The sequence below is a fragment of the Festucalex cinctus genome, chromosome 12 (genome assembly GCF_051991245.1).
Source record: "Festucalex cinctus isolate MCC-2025b chromosome 12, RoL_Fcin_1.0, whole genome shotgun sequence".
In the NCBI taxonomy this organism is placed as follows: domain Eukaryota; kingdom Metazoa; phylum Chordata; class Actinopteri; order Syngnathiformes; family Syngnathidae; genus Festucalex; species Festucalex cinctus.
The window spans coordinates 7958104-7978302 of NC_135422.1; the positions used below are offsets into that span (position 1 = coordinate 7958104).

The 20199-nt window shown below is 38.0% G+C and overlaps 1 protein-coding gene across 1 annotated transcript in view; it reads right to left on the reverse strand.

Annotated features, from left to right (window-relative positions):
- The window catches only part of mboat2a (membrane bound O-acyltransferase domain containing 2a), a 45627-nt gene that overhangs the window by 4849 nt on the left and 20579 nt on the right, over positions 1-20199 (reverse strand). The window contains exons 2-11 of the mRNA XM_077538913.1: positions 18984-19129; positions 15744-15821; positions 9390-9485; positions 7375-7430; positions 5881-5935; positions 3637-3823; positions 2805-2997; positions 1656-1759; positions 1513-1577; positions 1256-1388 (exon numbers count right to left, since the gene is read on the reverse strand). Of these exons, the coding sequence (XP_077395039.1) occupies positions 1256-1388; positions 1513-1577; positions 1656-1759; positions 2805-2997; positions 3637-3823; positions 5881-5935; positions 7375-7430; positions 9390-9485; positions 15744-15821; positions 18984-19129 (1113 nt within the window). The remainder of the gene's footprint in view (positions 1-1255; positions 1389-1512; positions 1578-1655; positions 1760-2804; positions 2998-3636; positions 3824-5880; positions 5936-7374; positions 7431-9389; positions 9486-15743; positions 15822-18983; positions 19130-20199) is intronic.

Here is a 20199-nt window from a genome sequence, read left to right on the forward strand (position 1 = left end):
TATACTTACTGTATTTAATTAATTATTAATGAATTCACTAATTCACGAATTCACTAACATTTCATAGTTTACAGTAGAGTAAATACAGTAAAGTTCAACTGGGAGTGACAACAGGTGTGAAGAAATACTTTAAAAAGTGTGTTTCAAGAAGTTTAAATGTGTGAGAAATCTGTGGATATCACTCTACTTCATCTATCCCTCCTTAATTCCTTTCTTTAGTTTTTCCTCTGGTTTCTTGAGATCTCGATATTCTGTTGGAATTTAGAGGTTCCTGGTGTTGGTGAAAGATTCTGGTTTTGAAACCCCTGTGGGTGGCAGGTAGTGTCTGGTTGGTGCTGGATTTCACTTTGCTTCATCTTTTCTTTGATCCTTCCTCTGGTCTCCTGACAACATCACAACTCTGGCCGGTTAAGGTGAAGGGTCTGGGATTTTTATTAGGTCTCAGGTAAATTAATGAGCACAAACTCACATGCACGCACGCAGGAACACGCACACACAAAAAAAGAGAGCAATGATGAAAAAAAAGAAATCTGAGGGAGAGGAAAAACTTTTAAAAAAAATTTATTTATATGGTTTAATATTGGAACATATCCCCACAATAAACTTCAACATGAGCCATACTTTTGATAGCCACCATCAATATTCTCATATTGACTGATCTGGGCACTCACTTTAATTGAAGTACTGTATGATTATTGCATAAGAAAGATTTTTGTGGTGTGTTGTTGGTTTACTGAGCTGCTGTGGTTAAAAAGCTTCTAACTGTCAGGAAGCTGGAAAATTATGGAAGTTTTCTGAAACACTTCCTGGAACAAACATGACGCCTTATGAGTAATGTGCCACACTTTGGCTTGACAAATCCGCAAATGGTTTTGGGTTTAAGATGGGAACAAACAAACTTGTACTACTTCCTCACACAATGGTCAGGAGTGCTAATTTTGTGTTTAGTTTCGTTGCTCACTATATCCATCAAAGTTATACAAAACAAAATCCTGAAATATTTTACTGTGTGTAGTGAATCTAAATAATAGAAAGTTTCACTTTTGGACTTGACCGATTAAAAAAGGTTTTTCAGTCCACAATGTCCCAATTCATTCAGATGCATATGCACATGAAATCCAAGACTAAATGTCAGACGTCTTGCCTTGGTGGAGGTAATAACACGAATCTGTTCGATGCAACTTTTGTGTTAAATCTCACTACCGACTGTTTTGACTAATTTCTTCAAATGGGAAAAACTGTTGTGTGTACTTACTGCACGCGCCGCCATGGTCATGCTGATGCCAGTGAGGAATGTCAGGTAGTATCCCGGGTACACACCGTGCCACATTGCTGACAGCAGGAAAGTGGCGGCAGTGGGGTTGATGGGACAGCGCTCGTAACACACTCTGAGGAAAGGATCGGCGAGGGGTGTTTGTGGCAGAACTCAGGTAGAAAAGACTTATTCAGCTGAATTCAGCGATATTAAAACACAACAAAACACATGAAAATTACTGTTATGTGCATGTTTACCTTTTGAGCCAAAGAGATGTTTGGATGTTCCAGTTGTCAAGGAAAAGCTTGAAACTGGTGGCAAACTGAAAGCCCCCAAAATGGAAGCGGTTAGATGACGGTTTCAATTGGAAGAGGAAATAATGAATATAAAAGAAGTGAACCTCAATGTCCAGAATTCTGAGGTTGGAAATGAGGTCCCACCGCGGGGAGCCATCTTTGTTGTAGCCATTGAAACCGAATCCTGCTGCATTGTTGATGGCATCAGCTGCAGAGGAAACATACAGAAAATAATGAATGCTTCAATTCACTTCACAGCAGTAAATCCACACAGGAGAGGATGCATTTTGCAATTACGCCACCAGGGGGAGCTCCAATATCAATATTTTGAAGGCTGGATTTTCACTAGAGGTCCATGTGGCCAATTTTCGACTTAATGAACACATCACATATTTTTGTCTGACTATTTCTGTCTGTCTTTTTATTGAAGTGGCAAATATTTGGTAAGTGTTTTATTCCACAAACAACACCAAGCATTGACAACACTAACAATAATATTAAATATTAAATAAATAACACAAATAATAAACAAAGATGCTATTTAGCTGCATATGCTTAATGCTCAACACACCTCTAATGGAGATATTATTTAGACTAAATTACAGTGGGTTTGTTTATTTATTTTTTTGCTGTGTTTTGTTTGATATCCATTTTATATTGGATTTTTATCCACTTTTGGAAGACACCTGATATACAATGCCATGCGTTTTTTTGTTTTAGTTTTTTTTTCTCCTCTTTACGGAGCCATTTTATTAGGGCTGGGTTTAAAAAATAAAAATAAAAAATCGAATAATCGACATCAAATCAATTTGCCTTTTCAAGCACAATATCATATTAATAAAACCATAAATTGATTATTTTATTTTTTATCATTTTCCCCTAAATTCCTAAGAAAATAGAATTTTAAAGGCCACAAAAAAAATATTTTACTGTGTTCTTGAAATGTACTGTCCACGTGAATTTAAAAGTATTTTTCTTACATTTATAAAATACCTGACTTATTGCTCTTTAAGTCAATTCACAATCTTTTTTAATTTATATTTAGAATGTATCGAATTATATTATGGAAATATTTTCATCTCATCCTTGCTGATGTCAATGTTGGTGTAACACTTAAGTGATTATAACGTGTTACTTTTATTAATAAACTAAGTCATATTTGTGGAGTTTTTATCATCTACTTGACATTTAAGAAGAATCAATGTGCCATAATGAATTGAAATTAAATGAAAATTGTGTCTAATCGAACTCACCAAGCGTCCAGACAAAGTAGTACTTCGGCCTGAGCGCCAGCATGGCCAAGTAAAGGTAAACCACTTGTAGGTGGAAGGGTGTGTTGTTCAGGAAATCTTCATCTATGGAGCGCTCCACTGGGATCAGCTTACACAGTGACAAGTAGATAGCCAGAGAGATGGCGCACGTACACAGCTTGGAGATCACGTCATCCTAAGTGGCGAGGAGGTGAAAACAGAAAATAGAATCATTAAAATTGATACTTTGACACCATCCACACCACAAAACGACGCTAGATTTACTGCTCAGGGCTTTTAAAACGTCAATAGAGGGTGGGATAAGTCACTAAAAATAGCGGCAAAGTTAGCAACACTGCATCCTCTGTCATCATGATGATTTGATGTTTAGTCTACTTATTTATGTATTTATTTATCTCTTTATTCACTACTACTTATTTATTTACTGATGTAAAATGTATTTACTTGTATAAAAAAAAAAAAAAAAAAAAAAACGGATTCACACTTCAAAATGTTTGCTTTGTTCTTGTTTACTGCAAAACTGATGTTTATGTACAGCACTTTGTATACAGCAACGCCTGTTCTTAAAGCGCTTTATAAATAAAGTTGAGTTGAGTTGAGCTGAATCATGATATGGAAAGACTTGAGCCAAGACAGCGGCAATTTCACAAACATGTTACTTAAACATCCAAGAACTCTTAAATTGTGGAAAAAAAAAAAAACCAGTTCAGTATCTCGCTCAACGACACTTCGACATGGTCACAAGGGTCTGAGAATCGAACCCACAACCTCACACCCCAAGTGCTGCGTGTACGAGACAAGTTGCGACTCCTACCTTGGGCGAAGGTTCGCTCTGCTTGTGCTTGCCGTTCTCCTTGCCGTTGGCGTTCTCCTGGTGACGCGGTTGGTAGCACGTGCCCTCAATGAAAGCCATGTAGTCGTTGTAGGCGCAAGTGGGTCCCGCTAGGATGCCCATAAAGTTGCAGTTGTAGCTGAGGTACTCCAGCAGGCTGGGCATTCGTCTTCAGGGAGAGGCAGAAAGAAAGTACGGATATATTAACTCATTTGCTCCCAATAACGTGTAAATATGTTTTATTTTAATGTTCTAAGTGTCCCAAAGACGTATTTATACGTTTTTTTTGTTTTTTCTATGCTAGAGCATACAGAAGGCTTTGATGCAGCCTCTCAACTGCAAAGAACGGTTGCAGAAATTATAGTTATTACACAAACGGCCAGCAGGTGGCAGCAGAGCAAGGGAGATCAACCAGGGCCATGTAGAAAAAAAGCTCAATAACTCACAATTTTGAATAGATTTGTGAAAACTGATGAAACTTAGCTCTCTTCTAATGCTAATTGCTGCAAAACGGAAACAGATAGAAACAGACTTTTTTTTCCTGATGAAAGAAGATACTTTAATCTTTCTTTTGATAGGTTCCTTTATAGCAATAGAACACAATATTCTGTGGGCCTTGCAAAATCAGTCAAAATCCAGTAAAACAGCCGGGAGCGAACGGGATTGCTTCTGTGAAAATGGCTGGGAGTGAATGAGTTAATAATTGTGCGCGGCAAGGTGTTGAAGCATACAAGTACAGATGAAGGGAATTTTTGGATCTTATGTGAAGTCATAACATAGCATATAAGCTAACAAAAATTAGCATTTATGTCACGGTAGTAATAAACCTTCAAACAACTGTTATATAACAGGAATTTTCCCATCTCTCCCATGTGCCCCAAAACCTCTCGACAATATAGTACACCTGAGCTTTACACTAAACATTTCCCATCATCTTCCCTTAAATGTCAAGATGTCACTCTCACGGTCTGTTGTGCCTCTAATCTCTGCTCTGTTTCAGATGTTGTCACGTATTAATTCCCTGACCTACTTCTTACATTCTTGCTGAACCTCCGCAGCCGTGCTCACTCCTCAAGCAAAATGTTTGGCGAAAGAGAAACCTGCATGCCTAATAGAGCGTTGGGACTTCCAGCACGTTTGGAAGCAGGTCACACAAGAGTAGCACGTAGCTTCATGAATACCAAACACTCAATGAATGTGCTCCTGTACCAGAAAATGTGAGTCTGATTTACTAACCTTTGAATTAAAAGAAGCAGCACTCAGTTCTTGCTATGAAATGGTGAGAAAATTTCACATAATGAGAATCATGACCAAAATGGTAATAATTACTGCAATTCGAGCAAAACTCGTAAATTCAAGTTAGATGTAGTGAAACTGAAATTTTTGGCAATTCAAGAGCTTTTATCCATCTTCAGGCTTTAAATAGATTGGTGTCTACAGCTACATTTGTCGCTAATCATTTTTCTTTTTTAACTATTATTATTTTAAAGAAGTTGGCAACACTACGTCATGCTATCACTATACGACACTAAATACATTACAATGACGATATAACTCATTCAGTCTCAGCCAATTTCACTGACTTCAAACTTCACTCGCGGTTGTTTTACTGGATTTTGATTTTGCAAGGCACACAGAATAGTGTGTTCTATTGTTATAAAAACATAGAACATACCAAAACAAAGGTTAGTCTCTTTTTTTCCATCAGGAAAAAAAAGTATATTTGTATCTGTTTCATATAGCTTTCATCCTTATTCACAAACCTGTTAACACTGGGAAAAAGAGCTTGCTGCAACATGGCCCTGGCTGACCTCTTATACTCTGCTGCCACCTGCTGACCGCTTTTTGTAATCTACCATTGCTTTAAGCCACCTATTCAGGTCGAAAGCTGCATCAAAGCCTTCTGTATGCTCTATCATATATATATATATATATATATATATATATATATATATATATATATATATATATATATATATATATATATATATATATATATATATATATATATATTTATTTATTTATTTATTTATTTTTGGGGGGGGGGAGCGCAGGACAAAGTATTAAAAAACTTATTCATACATTTTAGGGTTTGATGACTTATAATTCAAAACAATAGTAGTATACTAACCACTTGAAAACTTTATGTTTTATATTTCATCCCTACTCATCACAAACGTTAGTTCCTGTCATCTAGAGCAGTAAAAACATACCTGAGTCACATACCTGATAGCAAGGTATTTTTGCCCTGGAGTCAGCTGTCCCTCTCGCTTGGTCAAACCTACAAACAGACAAAAAATGCATGAACGATACACAATGAGCAATACGTGTTGAAAAGCAGTTTCTGTATTGATGCTTTGTGCATTAGGGGCGGGTGGGGGGGGGGGGGTCACTGCCCCAAAAGATATAACAATCAGCACTTTAGTTCAGTTTTTTTTTTTTTTTTTTAAGCGTTGTTTGTTGTATTGAGTTGGTTTTTTTTTGTTTTTTAACAAAACTTGAATTATTTTTTGTTAATTTTAAATCTAAAAAAAAAAAATGTTAATTTTGAAAATTAAAAAAAAAAAAAGTTGAATGTGGAAACCCAGAGAAGCACATATGCAAAGCACACAGGAATGACAGCACTGAGATTGGAACTCCAATTTTATTCCTGGTGGTTATCTGCCAGCGGCACAAATTCTGCCTAGCAACAAGTTGCCAGTTGTCACACAAAAGACATGATAAAATAAAATAAAATAAAATAAAATAAAATAAAATAAAATAAAATAAAATAAAATAAAATAAAATAAAATAAAATAAAATAAAATAAATAAAATAACGTGAATATTCTGTTGATCCACACTGATTTAACTGTAAGCTATTCTTGGTGTCTGCGATTTATGACATGGCTGTTGGAAGGCAACTGGGGAAAAAAATGTTTTTCTCCCAAGCATCACTGTGTGTGTGTCTTTGTCAAAGGCACATTCTCTTCAGAAAATGTTAAACAGACACTGTCAGTGTGTATACTCAAGTCCTCCACTAACAACAGCATCTTGGTGACAAATATTTTAAGTGGCGAGTCTTGACGACTGGCTGAGTAAATATTTGTCTTAGGAGGTTAAGGTTGTCAATGAGAAGCCCAGCAACAGGTGAAAGACTGTTTTAATTTCTTACTAATTAGGTGCGTGTGTAAAATTTTCTTGTCCGGCAATGTATTATCTGCATGAATGAATGTCCATGAAGAAAAATGTAAAGACAACATTGTCATCGGATGCACATCATGTCTGTATACATATTTTGTTTGTTCCCTATCCCTATTATCCTCGACTGCACCAAGAATAGCCGAGTGAAATGGTGGTTAGCAACACATCTACCGCACAGTTCTTCAGGTTCTGTGTTCATTTGTGATATTACTTGCTCCAAAAATCCGACAGTGTGTGTGTCATATGCTGGTCGCTTGGTGGCCCGATGACATCATGTGCCGTGACCTCCTTTGGCCAGAATGTAATGGATGTTCCGGCTTTAACTGCATGTGTCCTCTTGCAAAACGGAACTTGTGTTTTAAGTCAGCCATTTAACCGTTTAACAGAGCGAGAGAGCGCAGTGGGTCACTGCTTTGTTACGTCACAGTATTTATACTCTGTGCTGGTTCACGAGAAAATGTGTGACCATGTGATCTGTTTTTTTTTTTAAACTAGTCATTTTCACGTGGAAAAAAAAAGGAAGTCAGGTTTCTCTTACCGTCATGTATTTCAAATGCCAGGCTTGTAATCTTCTGTGTTATTACCATCATGGGCCTGATGAAGACAAGAAGAAGAAGTTGCTCAGTCCCATCTGCATCTCTTACCTCACCACTTCAATATAATTAAAGTCTTCATTTGAATGCCCGTTAAGAAGAATCCTATTACAATGGCAGCCCTCATTTGTTGATGGGATATTGGTTTATGATCGCATACGGAAAATAATGAACTCATTATGCAGTCCAATAATAGTGACCATATGAGATTTATATTGGGGTGGTCCCTACAGGACAATGAATAGAATGATCAAAAAGGGTTGACGAGTTGATTAAAAAAATATATATGTATACTATTTAACTCATTTTCATTTAACAGCCATTTTCACAGAAGCAGTTCCATTCGCTCCTGGCTGTTTTACTGGATTTTGACTGATTTTGCAAGGCCCACAGAATATTGTATTCAATTGCTATAAAAGCATGGAACCGACCAAAAGAAAGATTAAAGTCTCTTCTTTCATCAGGAAAAAAAAGTATGTTTCTATCTGTTTCCGTTTTGCAGAAATTAGCATTAGAAGAGAGCTAGGTTTCATAATTTTTCACAAATCTATTTATAATTGTAAGTAATTTTGCTTTTTTTCTAGATGGCCCTGGTTGATCTCCTTTGTTCTGCTGCCACCTGCTGTCCGTTTGTGTAATAACTACCATTTCTGCAACCGTTCTTTGCAGCTGAGAGGCTGCATCAAAGCCTTCTGTATGCTTTAGCATAAAAAAGAAAAAAGAAAAAAAAACACAAAAAAACGTATAAATACGTCTTTGGGACACTTACAACATAAAAAAACGTATTTACACGTTATTGGGAGCAAATGAGTTAATGAAAGTGGTATTTCGACAGTTGAGCGCACCCAAGATAGTACAATTTGGAATTTGATTAAAAACAGGTTAAAAATAACACAAATTAGGTCAAAATGTGACCGACCCAGCTTTTTGGGTTTTTCAATTTCCCAAAACAGCCCATTATTATTGTTATTCATTTAATTTGACCCATTTTTGGGGGTTAATTTATCTCAAAAGGTTGGGTCAGTTCATTTTTGACCCAATCCAATTAACCCAAAAAGTTGGGTCAAATTGATAACCCACAAAACAAAACATATAATTGGGTTCCTTTGTGGGTTGTTCATTTAATTTGACACAACTTTTTGGGTTAAATAACTGAAAAAGGTTCTGCTTCATTTCTTCTTAAATTCTGCACTTGCCCATCATTTTGTCATTCATCAGTGAGGGCTCTATTTTCATTCATTCATTTTTATCATTATTGTTATTATTATATCATCATTAACACAGTTGTTGAGTGGGGGCACACAAACATTGGGGTATGGAAGGGGACGGCACGAGTGCATGATTACCTGCCGAATTTAAAGTGAATGAAAAGGGCTGCTTGATTGGTCATGATTGACTCCACTATAACCACTCCCACAGCGGAATGTTTAATTGATATTTTACATATAGCAGGGTTTAACTTGTATTTACATTTGTATGATAAACAGAGGGCCCCCTTACTGTGCTCTACTGTTTTTCTTCCTCCCCAAAAAAATTAGAGGTCAACCAGCATCCTGAAACAGAATCTGTTTAACCTTATAGGTTCCACTTTTGTAATCTTACACAAATACAACTATAGGCTGTTTACTTAAGGAATAAAATACTACCACATGTCTGGAGAAAAATATGAGGGACAAGAAGAGAAGATGAAAGAGTGAAATTTGTGCTCTCCAACAGGCGGTATTGGTTTAGATTTGGTTGCCGAGCAACAACCAACCCCCACCTTGTGGAGAGTGCAGGCAGCCTGCTTGATTTGTCACAAAAAGTGTCGAGAGCAAACCGCGAGTCCCTTATTGACGGGCGTCGACAGACGCGTTTTTGTTTGACTGGCTCACAGTGGAATAACACGACACATTGTTGCTCCAATCGTCTCCGTCAAGCGTCACCATAGCATCGCGCAGCGAAGATGTCTGGTGCTTACCCGGTAAAATCCGCAGAGTACATGCCGTAATCAAACACGTAGACGCGTGTGATCTGACACACAATCAAATAGCCAAGCGTCACGATGAAGCAGTACCTGTGCAGAGAGAGAGAGAGAGAGAGAGAGAGAGAGAGAGAGCAAATTATTACATTCCTATCTGATGTCTTAGGGGAAGCTGGCACGTGAATGAAAAGACCCACGGATGAAAGCCTCGAGCTACATCTTGTACTTATTCATTATAAGTGAGGATAAAGCATTACACTTTCTTCTTTGCTGTCATGTCATGAAAAGCAGCAAAGTTGAACATGACATTCTAATTTAAAAATGTCATCTACATTGACGAATGGGAGTCAGGACATCTAAATGTACAAACCCTAAGTGGACAAAAGTATTGGGACATCTGTGTATTCGAACGACAAGAATGGTTAGAATTAGGGGTGTTAAAAAAAATCGATTCGGCAATATATCGCGATATTACAGCTCACAATTCTCGAATCGATTCAATAGGCACCCGAATCGATTTTTAACTCATTCACTGCCAGCCCAGTTAAAAATCAATCTTTGACAAGTATAGTCGTCAATGGCACTGAATGAGTTAAACATCCATTTTTGATGGAAAATATTCAACAAAACGTCTTTCTTAGGGTTTGGATTCACACCTTAAAAATGGAAGATGTTATATTAATGGAACATTAAGCCTTAATATTTTATTTCAATGCTGTTCAAACATGAAACAGATCACAACCCGTTTGTTAAATACAGTGGCTCCCAGTTATAAGTTTCAGATAAATAAATAAATACATTTTCATACAAATATTAGTGTGCATGTACAAGTTTAATGAATAGTATTTTCTAAATTTTAGGTAAAAATCGCAACAATCGACGTATAAATTCGCATCGGGATTAATCGGTATCGAATTGAATCGTGACCTATAAGTCGTGATACGAATCGAATCGTCAGGCACGAGGCAATTCACACCCCTAGTTAGAATGTTGTTTTTTTTGTTTTGTTTTGTTTTTACTTACATACCATTCGTCCCTATCAGTCAATGGTGAAGTACAAAAAGACAATGGCGTCCACAACAAGGCATCGCTATGGAAATGCTCAAGAATTGGACAAAAGGGCGAAGGAGCGTCCAACAATGTGCCACTGTTAGCAGACAAGTAAAAGCTTTCAAAAAAAAAAGCCAAGGCAGAACAAGAGTGAAAGTCTGTGGGTGGACTGAGCACAGTCCAAGTGCTAGCGACCTCGCATCCCCCTGCTGCAAACAATAAAAGGATTGTGTTGCTCTCAGAAGGAGCGCAACTCATCAGCCGGAGCCAAAGCACGACGGGAGAAAAGACACAACACGTCCTTTTGATTCGGGAAGCTTCCACCGAGATGAGAGAAGAAATCACGTCACCTCAACTGCTTGGTAGCATTGAGTATTACTTGAGTGTCATCTGGTGGCATTTGGTGCCATGGAAATGCTTACGTGAGTTGAGGAGCTTCAGGTAGACAAAAGTATCCCTTTGAGTTGAAACCATCTTGTAGCAACTAGGGGCAATAAGCGGTTTACCAAACCTCATATTCACTTTTTTGACAACAACTCAGCATGTAAACTGGCGTGCTAATGCAGCTATCCATTCAGTTGAAATTGACATGGACAAATAAGTCATAAATGCCTCAGTGAAAGAGATTATTTATGTAATTGCCCTTTGGATTTAAAAAAAAAAACTACAAAACAAACCCAGTTTTCGCAAACTATGATGGAACTGCAGGATATGGGATGCACATATATACATACATACAGTTTACATTTCGTCTTAGCCAAGTTCCATTGTAGTTCATTTTGTTTGTGTCAAGTTTTATAGAACTTCACCATATCTAATGGTTTTTTTTTTTTTTGTTTGTTTTTTTTAGGTAAAACTACTATGCTAAACAATTTTCTACAGCACTTGTCTTTGTTAGTAAAATAAAGCAAATTTAAAACCGGAGCCAAAATTCAAACCCGGCTGGAACTAGTGATGACCTAATGAAGCTTCATGAAGCACTTGTGTTTTTTTTTTAACTCCTCTAGAGGGCACTCTTGATTTGAAGATGCTGTAATCGTTTTCCATTGTACTGGCCTTTCTAAACCAAGAGCACCATCTAGAGGAGTAAAAACAACATTGCAGGTGTTTCATGAAGCTTCATGAAGCTTCATTTCCCCATCACTAGCCAGAAGTGTGTAGCCCACAATAATATAAAATTGTCAATCATCCCTTTATGACACCATCAATCAAAACTGTAGATATATTATCTTTGTTAAACAAGCAACAATTTTGTAACTGCTTGCTGTCCATGTAGATTATGTTGCTATATGACAATGTTTATTGAAGTCAATGATAAAGTATATTTGAGACAGGATAAGCAGCTGAAAAAGTATTCGCGTACATGAGCGTTTTTAATCCTCTTCATGATCCCATTTGCCCTTAGTAACAAACAACTGTGCTTTTCATTATTGCGTGTTTGCAGAAGGGATTCTACCGTTATCCCCATTTGATTTGCGTTTGTGTCATTTGCATCAACGTCATTTGCGACTAAAGCAAACCCGTCACCTCCCTCTGTGGGACAGCAGTGGACAGGTGCGCTTGAGTAGCATGCGCACAGTCTCACACACATACACAAAAGTCAAACAAAAGAGGCTGAAATGCGTGTTTGAGCACTGGCAGGTTGTGCACACACAAGTAAATGCCTGGAAGCCCAACACCACTGTGTCCACTCAAATCCATGCCCAGGACATTTCCATCTGCTCTGCTGGCAGCTGTGATGCAGTAATTCGCACTGTATGCTTCACAACTTCCACACCAAAGTCACATGATGTCACAGCTTGCTACACGGAGAGTGCGTGTTCCAAAGGTTATCTGCAAATCAGGCCCGACGCCACTCAAATCAAAGCATTAATCAAATGTCTCGGTGAAAAGAGGCTTCTTTCTGTTCCTGAACGGATAAATGTGATCGAATATTCCGTCTCGTCTGAACAGATGAGGTGAGAGTGACGGGGGAGAAGAAGCTCACAGCTGCAGACGTCACTGCTACTTCCTCCCGGGGCACAAATTGTCCGTGTGCCAAGTCAGTCGGTCTGACAGGCTACCTCCTCAGGTGATCCGTGAGGCAAGTCAAGCAGAAAATAACACACTCGAGAACAAACAGGGCTAACATATGATGCCCAAAATGCTGTTTGGTGTTGGTGGTTTATTTTTTACTCGGATTTAAGATTACATAAATATATGCATAAATGTAAAAACTCTAAACTAAGTAAGTCTATAAATGGTCAAGTTGTTATATATTACATACAAAATGGAATACATCCTTCTAGGGGTGTTAAAAAAAAAATCGATTCGGCGATATATCGCGATACTACATCGCGCGATTCTCGAATCGATTCAATTTAAAAAAAAATCGTTTTTTTTTTTTGTTGTTTTTTTTTTTTTTTTTTTTTTTTTAAGAGCTCAGAATTGTTCATTCGGTAGTCTTACCGATTCAACGTCTTATCATCATTGCCTTTTTTTTTTTTTTTTTTTTTTTTTTTTTTTTTTTTTTTTTTTTGTGTGTGTGTGAATCGATTTTTAAACTTCCATTTTTAATGGAAAAATATTCAACAAAACGTCTGACTTCGGGTTAGGATTCACACCTTGAGCATGGAAGAATGTTATATGAACGGAACATTAAGCCTTAATATTTTTATTTTAATGCTGTTCAAACATGAAACAGATTACAACCTCTATAAGACTGAAATTTCAGATAAATAAATAATACATTTTCATATAAATCTTACACTCTACAAGCTTACTGATTAGTATTTTCTAAATTTGAATGAAAAAAAATCAAAAAAACAATCGACTTATAAATTCGTATCGGGATTAATCGGTATCGAATCGAATCGTGACCTGTGAATCGTGATACGAATCGAATCGTCAGGTACTAGGCAATTCACACCCCTACATCCTTCCTTCCTGTTCAAATACATCTGCGCATCTGTTAGTCAAAGTTCCTGACCTTCATTCGCAAAGCAGTGCTTCTAAATTAGTCTTAAGTTAGCCCTCCTCCAGGAGGAACAAAATATTTTGCGTCCAAAACCAGACTATCGGCCGGGACTATAATACTGTAGTATTATTCATCCATTAACTCATTCACTGCCATTGACGGAAAAAGACGTCAAACGATGCATTTTAAAACTAAATTAAGTACCCCTCTCTGCAGAGGAGCTAATACTCCTTTACAATAAGAGTACCACTTCCACCTACTGCAGTGGATGTGCAATTACACTTTATTTTAAGTATAGCAAAGCCAAAAAAAAAAATAAAAAACATGTTTCTTTGGGTCACACTTGGCATCACATCGCGTCCTTAAAGGGATACTTGACTCATTGAACAATTTTCATCAGTGAAAAGGTCATATTTTGTCCAGAATGAATTTGATAACTTCGTTATTTTTCATGTAAAATGAATTACCTTTAAAAACTATTTTTTCCTCCTGCTGTCGACTGATGATGTTTGTGCTTGCAATCATTAACCAGCAGGTAGCGCTGTGTGTCGCACTTGTAACACTGAAAGCGTTCCAGAACATTCTATATGACTTGTCCAACAGGTGAACTGTCAAAGGGAGAACGGGGAGTGGCACAGAAGGAGCCGGAAGAGTGGGAATGCCGTGAAACACGATGCCTAGTATTGTGAACGAAACATTCGTCTTCAGTCTCCAGTCATGGTGGGACAGTTTCAAACTTAGAAGTTGTTCTCACAGTGGCAACTAAAAGGAGCTTCTAGCAGCTCCATAAAGCTGTCACGCTTTACTCACTCTAGGTGACTGACTGATCTTAAGGACGACAGTACTCAAAACGACTTTGGTCAGAGTAATAGTGTCCTTGTGGCACGTGGAGTTTTCTAAAATTTGTGCAGAAGTCACATGTGGGAAGCGTTAACAGAGGCAACAGTGAGTTGTGTACTTTCTTGATTCATTTCATCCTTTCTTGGCAGTCGTGTGTTTAGAAGAGGTGCTAGTCTTCAGGGTGTGGAGGACATTTGACAAAAAACACAATAGCAAATCAAGTAGCAGTAGAAAGGTTTCACAAGTCAGATTTGAGTTCTGTAAAATTCTTCAATTTCTTCCATAATGCAGGGCACACTAAAGAATGAAACACTTATTAGTATCCGAAACTGAATCAGACAATCAGCGCTTTCGCAACTTAGGTTGGAAGGGGGAACAAAATGCTCAAATTTGGCCCAGCTATTTGGTACGTGTGTAACCCACTGCACTCTCACGCAAGGTCACAGCAGAGTCAATCTCAGCCTGCCACTTGAATCATGCTTCATTTGTTATGCAAAGTCCACCCACGGCTGTGGGTTCAACGCCCTCGGCAGACACGAGCATGTCAGTGCATCCTGCCACAGTGCTTGTGCCCCCGAGCGGAACCTTGACACCGGCGACACTGCAGTAAACCTGCACAGGTTTCAAACTCAATGCCAAATCTATAGCTTAGCTTAGCTTATTTTATTTTATTTTATATTAGTTTAGTTTATGTTATCTTATCTTAGTTTAGTTTAGCTTATCTTAGTTTATCTTAGTTTAGCTTAGCTTATCTTAGCTTAGCTTAGCTTAGCTTATTTTATCTTAGTTTAGTGGGACAACATTCTAGAAACACCAATCAGTAAATTACGAGTTTAAAGTTTAGTTTAGTTTAGCTTAGCTTACTTATCTTAGCTTAGCTTAGTTTAGTGGGACAACATTCTAGAAACACCAATCAGTAAATTACGGGTTTAAAGTTTAGTTTAGTTTAGCTTAGCTTAGCTTAGCTTACTTATCTTAGCTTAGTTTAGTGGGACAACATTCTAGAAACACCAATCAGTAAACTACGACACCTTCACTTGACAGTCGCAAGAATTAGCATCATCAAAATGAATTCAAATATCAATGTAGTGGATCTTATTCCTTCATTCAGCCTGATCCTGTTCTTTGTTTTAGGTCATGGTCATGCTGAGTCCCTAATCAGAGCAGCTGCTTTGATGAAAAAAATGTTTTGCTAGCATCTATTTTCAGTGCTGAGCCCACAGGGAAACATTGTCTGTTTACACCTGCACTCATAACCTTGAATCCTGGCATCAAAGCGTGTGTGTTTGCTTGTGCGTGTGTCCCGATGAGCCACGATCACAAAGACGCAGGCCTGAGGGCAGAATCATCGTCATCGGAACCCGGGCCCGTACGCCCCAAACAGAGGCAGACAAACAAAACGCAGACGGTCGATGCTACTACGCTGACGCTGATCTCGCTTGACCCGCAATCTCGTCGTGCGCCGGGCGGCCATTTCTGCGGGCAGAATGGGAGGAAGCGCTTACTTGTGCATGTGTTCCAGGCCGGCGAAGACGATAACGCTGTAGGACAAACCGCTTTGCACCAGGAAATGGAGGGAATACCTGCAGTGAAGGACATAGTGTAAATATATACATGTGACTACATTTCATTGATCAAAAAATGGGGATTTTTTTTCCCCTTCAATTTTAGTTTTAGCGATTTTATTGTTTTGTTATCTATAATAACCTTGACATTAGCTGACATCCCGTTTCTTCTATCGACCACAAACTAAAATAGCAAATGAACTGCGTCTCTTGTAAATATTGCACTGATAGAACGTAACAACTAACTAACCACTAGGGATGTAACGATATCCAAACATCAGGATACGATATTATCACGATATGAAGGTCACAATACGATAATTGTCACGATATTGTGGGGGCGTTGGCAATATTTTAAAAAAGATCATAATATGTTAAAAAAGAGCTCATACTAAAAAAAGCACAATATTGTGCTTTTGTACATAACAGCAATGCACATAAACCACCTACAATCTTTAATAACAATATTGAGGCACTTGTTTGCTCATGCAAGCACACATTGATCGCTTCACAAGGAAATTCGGTTCCCCTTCATGTGACAATTAGCATCGATTTTAAACATAGAAGGCCAAAACATCCCTAATGAAAATTAAATTGCACTAATAAACTAGCCACTAGAGGGTGCTAGAACTGCACAAATGGAAATCAACCTGACTTTTTTAACAGATGTGTTCCTTTTAAATATTGTGAACATGACGACGACGATATTGTGGCAGTTTTGATATCACGATATTGCCCTTATTGTTACATCGCTACCAACCACTAAATCAAATAACCTGGCTTATAATATGGCAACCGACCAAACATCTTGGGGGTCCAACATCAGTGCCCGTTGACATTGCATATTTTTCTGAATGATGAATAGACAAACGTCAACGACGCACTCTAACATGTAAAAGGTCTTTACAGAAGAGTGTAATTTTGTCACCAATTGCTGTCCCAGTACATTTGTTCATGCTTAATAGTCTAGTCTTCAAAATGACAGGCAATTACAACACTAAGTCAAACTGTCTCACAAGAACAAAACGTGACGCAACATCTGCACGGGATTATAATGTTCTTCTAACGTGCTTCTTCCCGCTTCGTCACCCCTGACTGACAACGAAAAGAGGAAATGATGCATAATGAAAGAAGTCTCGCCATCGACCATGTGTCGTATCCCGTCGCATCAGCACCTCATTAAGAGCTGACGTCAGAAATGTTTACATACATGCACGTAATGATCATATCTCCATGTCAAATTATTTTTACACAACATGCGTTTTTAAACGGACAGACTCAAAGTTACATCATGTGTAAGTGAATAAAGAGACAGTTGTGAAATGCTACAAATGATTGTTGCCAAGAACGAAAGATAAAAGTCAACTTGTTAGAGTGCCCCATCATACAAGTCCAACTTGTAGTAGCAATGTGTTGATCAAAATAGGTTATACAGTGACAATCGGTAGTCGTCATATCTTATAATAATCATTACTATAGTAAGTCCATAAAGACAAATGCAGAAATATACAGTAAGACATGAATTATGGATCAGAAAGTTGCACTGGTACCATAAGCATTATCCGATTACATCAGAAAGTGCAGTTGTAATTTATACACTAAATTTGAAATGCAAGTAAACCACCCAATGCTTGCTCTCTGTTGTGTACAGCAATCTATCTGGGATTATAGCCTATTAATGTAGCAAATAACATTGTCTGGCAAGCTTTCAACAACATAAACGTCTTTTTTATTGATCCTTTTTAGACAAACACACTGCCATATTGTCAAATTGACAATAGGGTAACGTGGTAAAAGTGCTGTGTCGTCTTTTTTTTTTTTTATTCATCTTCCTATCAACTAGCACCCAAATTGTAAGTTAGGGACACAAGGTCAGTTTCACTCACAGACTAGTTCCTCCTGTTGTTGGGATTTACATGATTGTGACATTGTTGAATTCACTCTCTTCCCTGACCAATTCAGAGTATTGGTGTACATGTACTTCTGCTGTTTTTCTATTAAAAATGCAGAGTAAAAATATATCATATTATAGCATTGGTTTGTGTTTGTTTCATAATAAGAAAATATATAATAGTATTAATAAAGGAGTTGGCCAAAACGGCTAGTTAAAATAACTGTTGTAATGATTTCTGTTTGTCTTATTTTATGCAAGCACAACAAAATAATAATGACGATTTTGCTGAAAATGTGTGGACATGGACTTGCTTGTTTGCGTGTTGGCAGAGATATGCAAAGAACAACAATTTCTACAAAACCCATTCCATTTTGGTGCACATCAAGATGTATCTGGAAAGGAATTCTGCCACTGGTAATGTACAGCCCACAATAGATGAAAATCCACAATATAGAAAGACCATACATTTTTTTAGTTACACCAGGGGTCTCCAAGTTCGGGCCTCGAGAGCCCCTATCCAGCCTGTTTTCCATGTTTCTCTCCACTAACACACCTGATTCATGATCGGGATCGTTATCAGGCTTCTGCAAAGCTTGCTGATTAGTTGATCATTAGATTCAGCTGTGCTGAAGGAGGGAGACATGGAAAACCGGCTGGATAGGGGCTCTCGAGGACCGAACTTGGAGACCCCCGAGTTACACCAATACCACACATACTTTAGACAAATGTAAACTTATTAAAACACACAGTCCTCGAAATATGAGGCAAAAGGTGCTTAGTTCAAACTGTTTGACACTCCCAATTGAAGTTAACAGTTAAATCTATGACACAGCATAGCGGTGAACCTGGATTCAGTGAGGGAAAACTGTAAAAGAGGCTATCATGTGTCATTCAAGTCGCTGATACAGTTGTATTGATCATGATAGATTTTAATGCAAATACTGTTTTATAACCAAGTGTAGAAACACACAAGTACGCACACTGAGGCTCTCTGCCAAGTGTTGTTGTCAATTAAAGTGTGACAGAGTTCTAATTGGGTATCTGCTACAACACGATCGATCTATTTGCTTTAACAGTGAGAAAGGAAGCGTTGTAATCTATTTACAAGAACATGGACCCATTGACCCTTTGATCAACAATGAACTAAAGTTGTTAATGAGCAAAAGCTCACCTGAAAACACTATCAGAGGACGTTCTGTGTACATTCCATTGTTTGTTTGACGGAAGGAAGGAATAAAAGAAAGAAGGAAGCAAGCATGTATTTTACATCAGAAGGAGTGACTCACCAGCCAAAGCAGAAAAGAGCCAAATAGAAGCCCAGTAGAGTAGCCACAACATGTCTGACGAAGGGACTGGTCTTACTGGGATGGAGGTAGAGACGGAACCACACGGCCATGAGCAGCGCAAACAATTGGCCTGCCACAAAGTTTACCTGCATGAAGAAGCAAAACATGGCATCGTTAGACAACACCATATAACCAGATGCATGATTTGCACATTTTACTTGAGCTTCACTTGCTAAGATGCTACAAAAGTGACAGGCTGGAAAAAAAAGGAAATAAGTGTAGCTCATGTTCTACATAAAACTTCAAAATGTATGTATTTTTTGAATAATAAAAGGACCAAACTTGCTGCTCAGTAAACCAGTAAAAATCAAACCTTGTGGCTAGCTTGTGGCTAATCCGCATCTAGCATGCTAATTTAGCCTAAAAAGTAATTTATTATTATTATTATTTTGTAATTGTAAATGACATCCCAGAGCACAGTAAACTCATACATCTTTTTAATCATTTGTTTAATGACATTTAATACCACCAAAGAACCTTTAACTCATACAATGTAAAATATGTCAGAGTGACAGGATCCATCAAGGGAAGGTCAGTGGAGCTTTTTCATTAATCCTAAACCTCTTAAGTGTGCCCACGTATGAAATATACCACAGTTTCAGTTGACCAGTTGACATTGACACTTGGACTAAAATCCTAAACTGTCCAAGAGCTTTAAAATGTTAGCTGAAGTACGTGTAAGACACAGCAAACATCAGTCGACACTCATCCGATAAGAAGCCGACATGCTCGTTTGATGTGCCACTCACTGGCGGCACAATGGCACGCTGGTAAATATAGGTCATGCAAATAGATCTGTCTGGCCGGTAAGCAGTGAAAGGCTAGAGACACCACAAAAGCCATCCATTATCTATGTTTCCTGCATGATTCATGAGAGCGAGCCAGTGAGACGGATATAGCCTCAAATGCATAGATCAGGTCCTCAAGCCGCATGGGAAAGTGAAGACAAGGGGAATCATCATGACCATACGCCAAGGTTGGGCAAACTTTTGGGCTCAAGATTCTCATTTAGTTTTGTAAAAGTGACAGATGGACCACATACAAACAGACCAATGCAACAGTTTCACTATTATAAGACTTGTGAGAATGTAATGTAAATGCTTGGGGGGCAGAATGGGCCATATGTCGCAACACCTTCCAGTCATCTAAACGACGT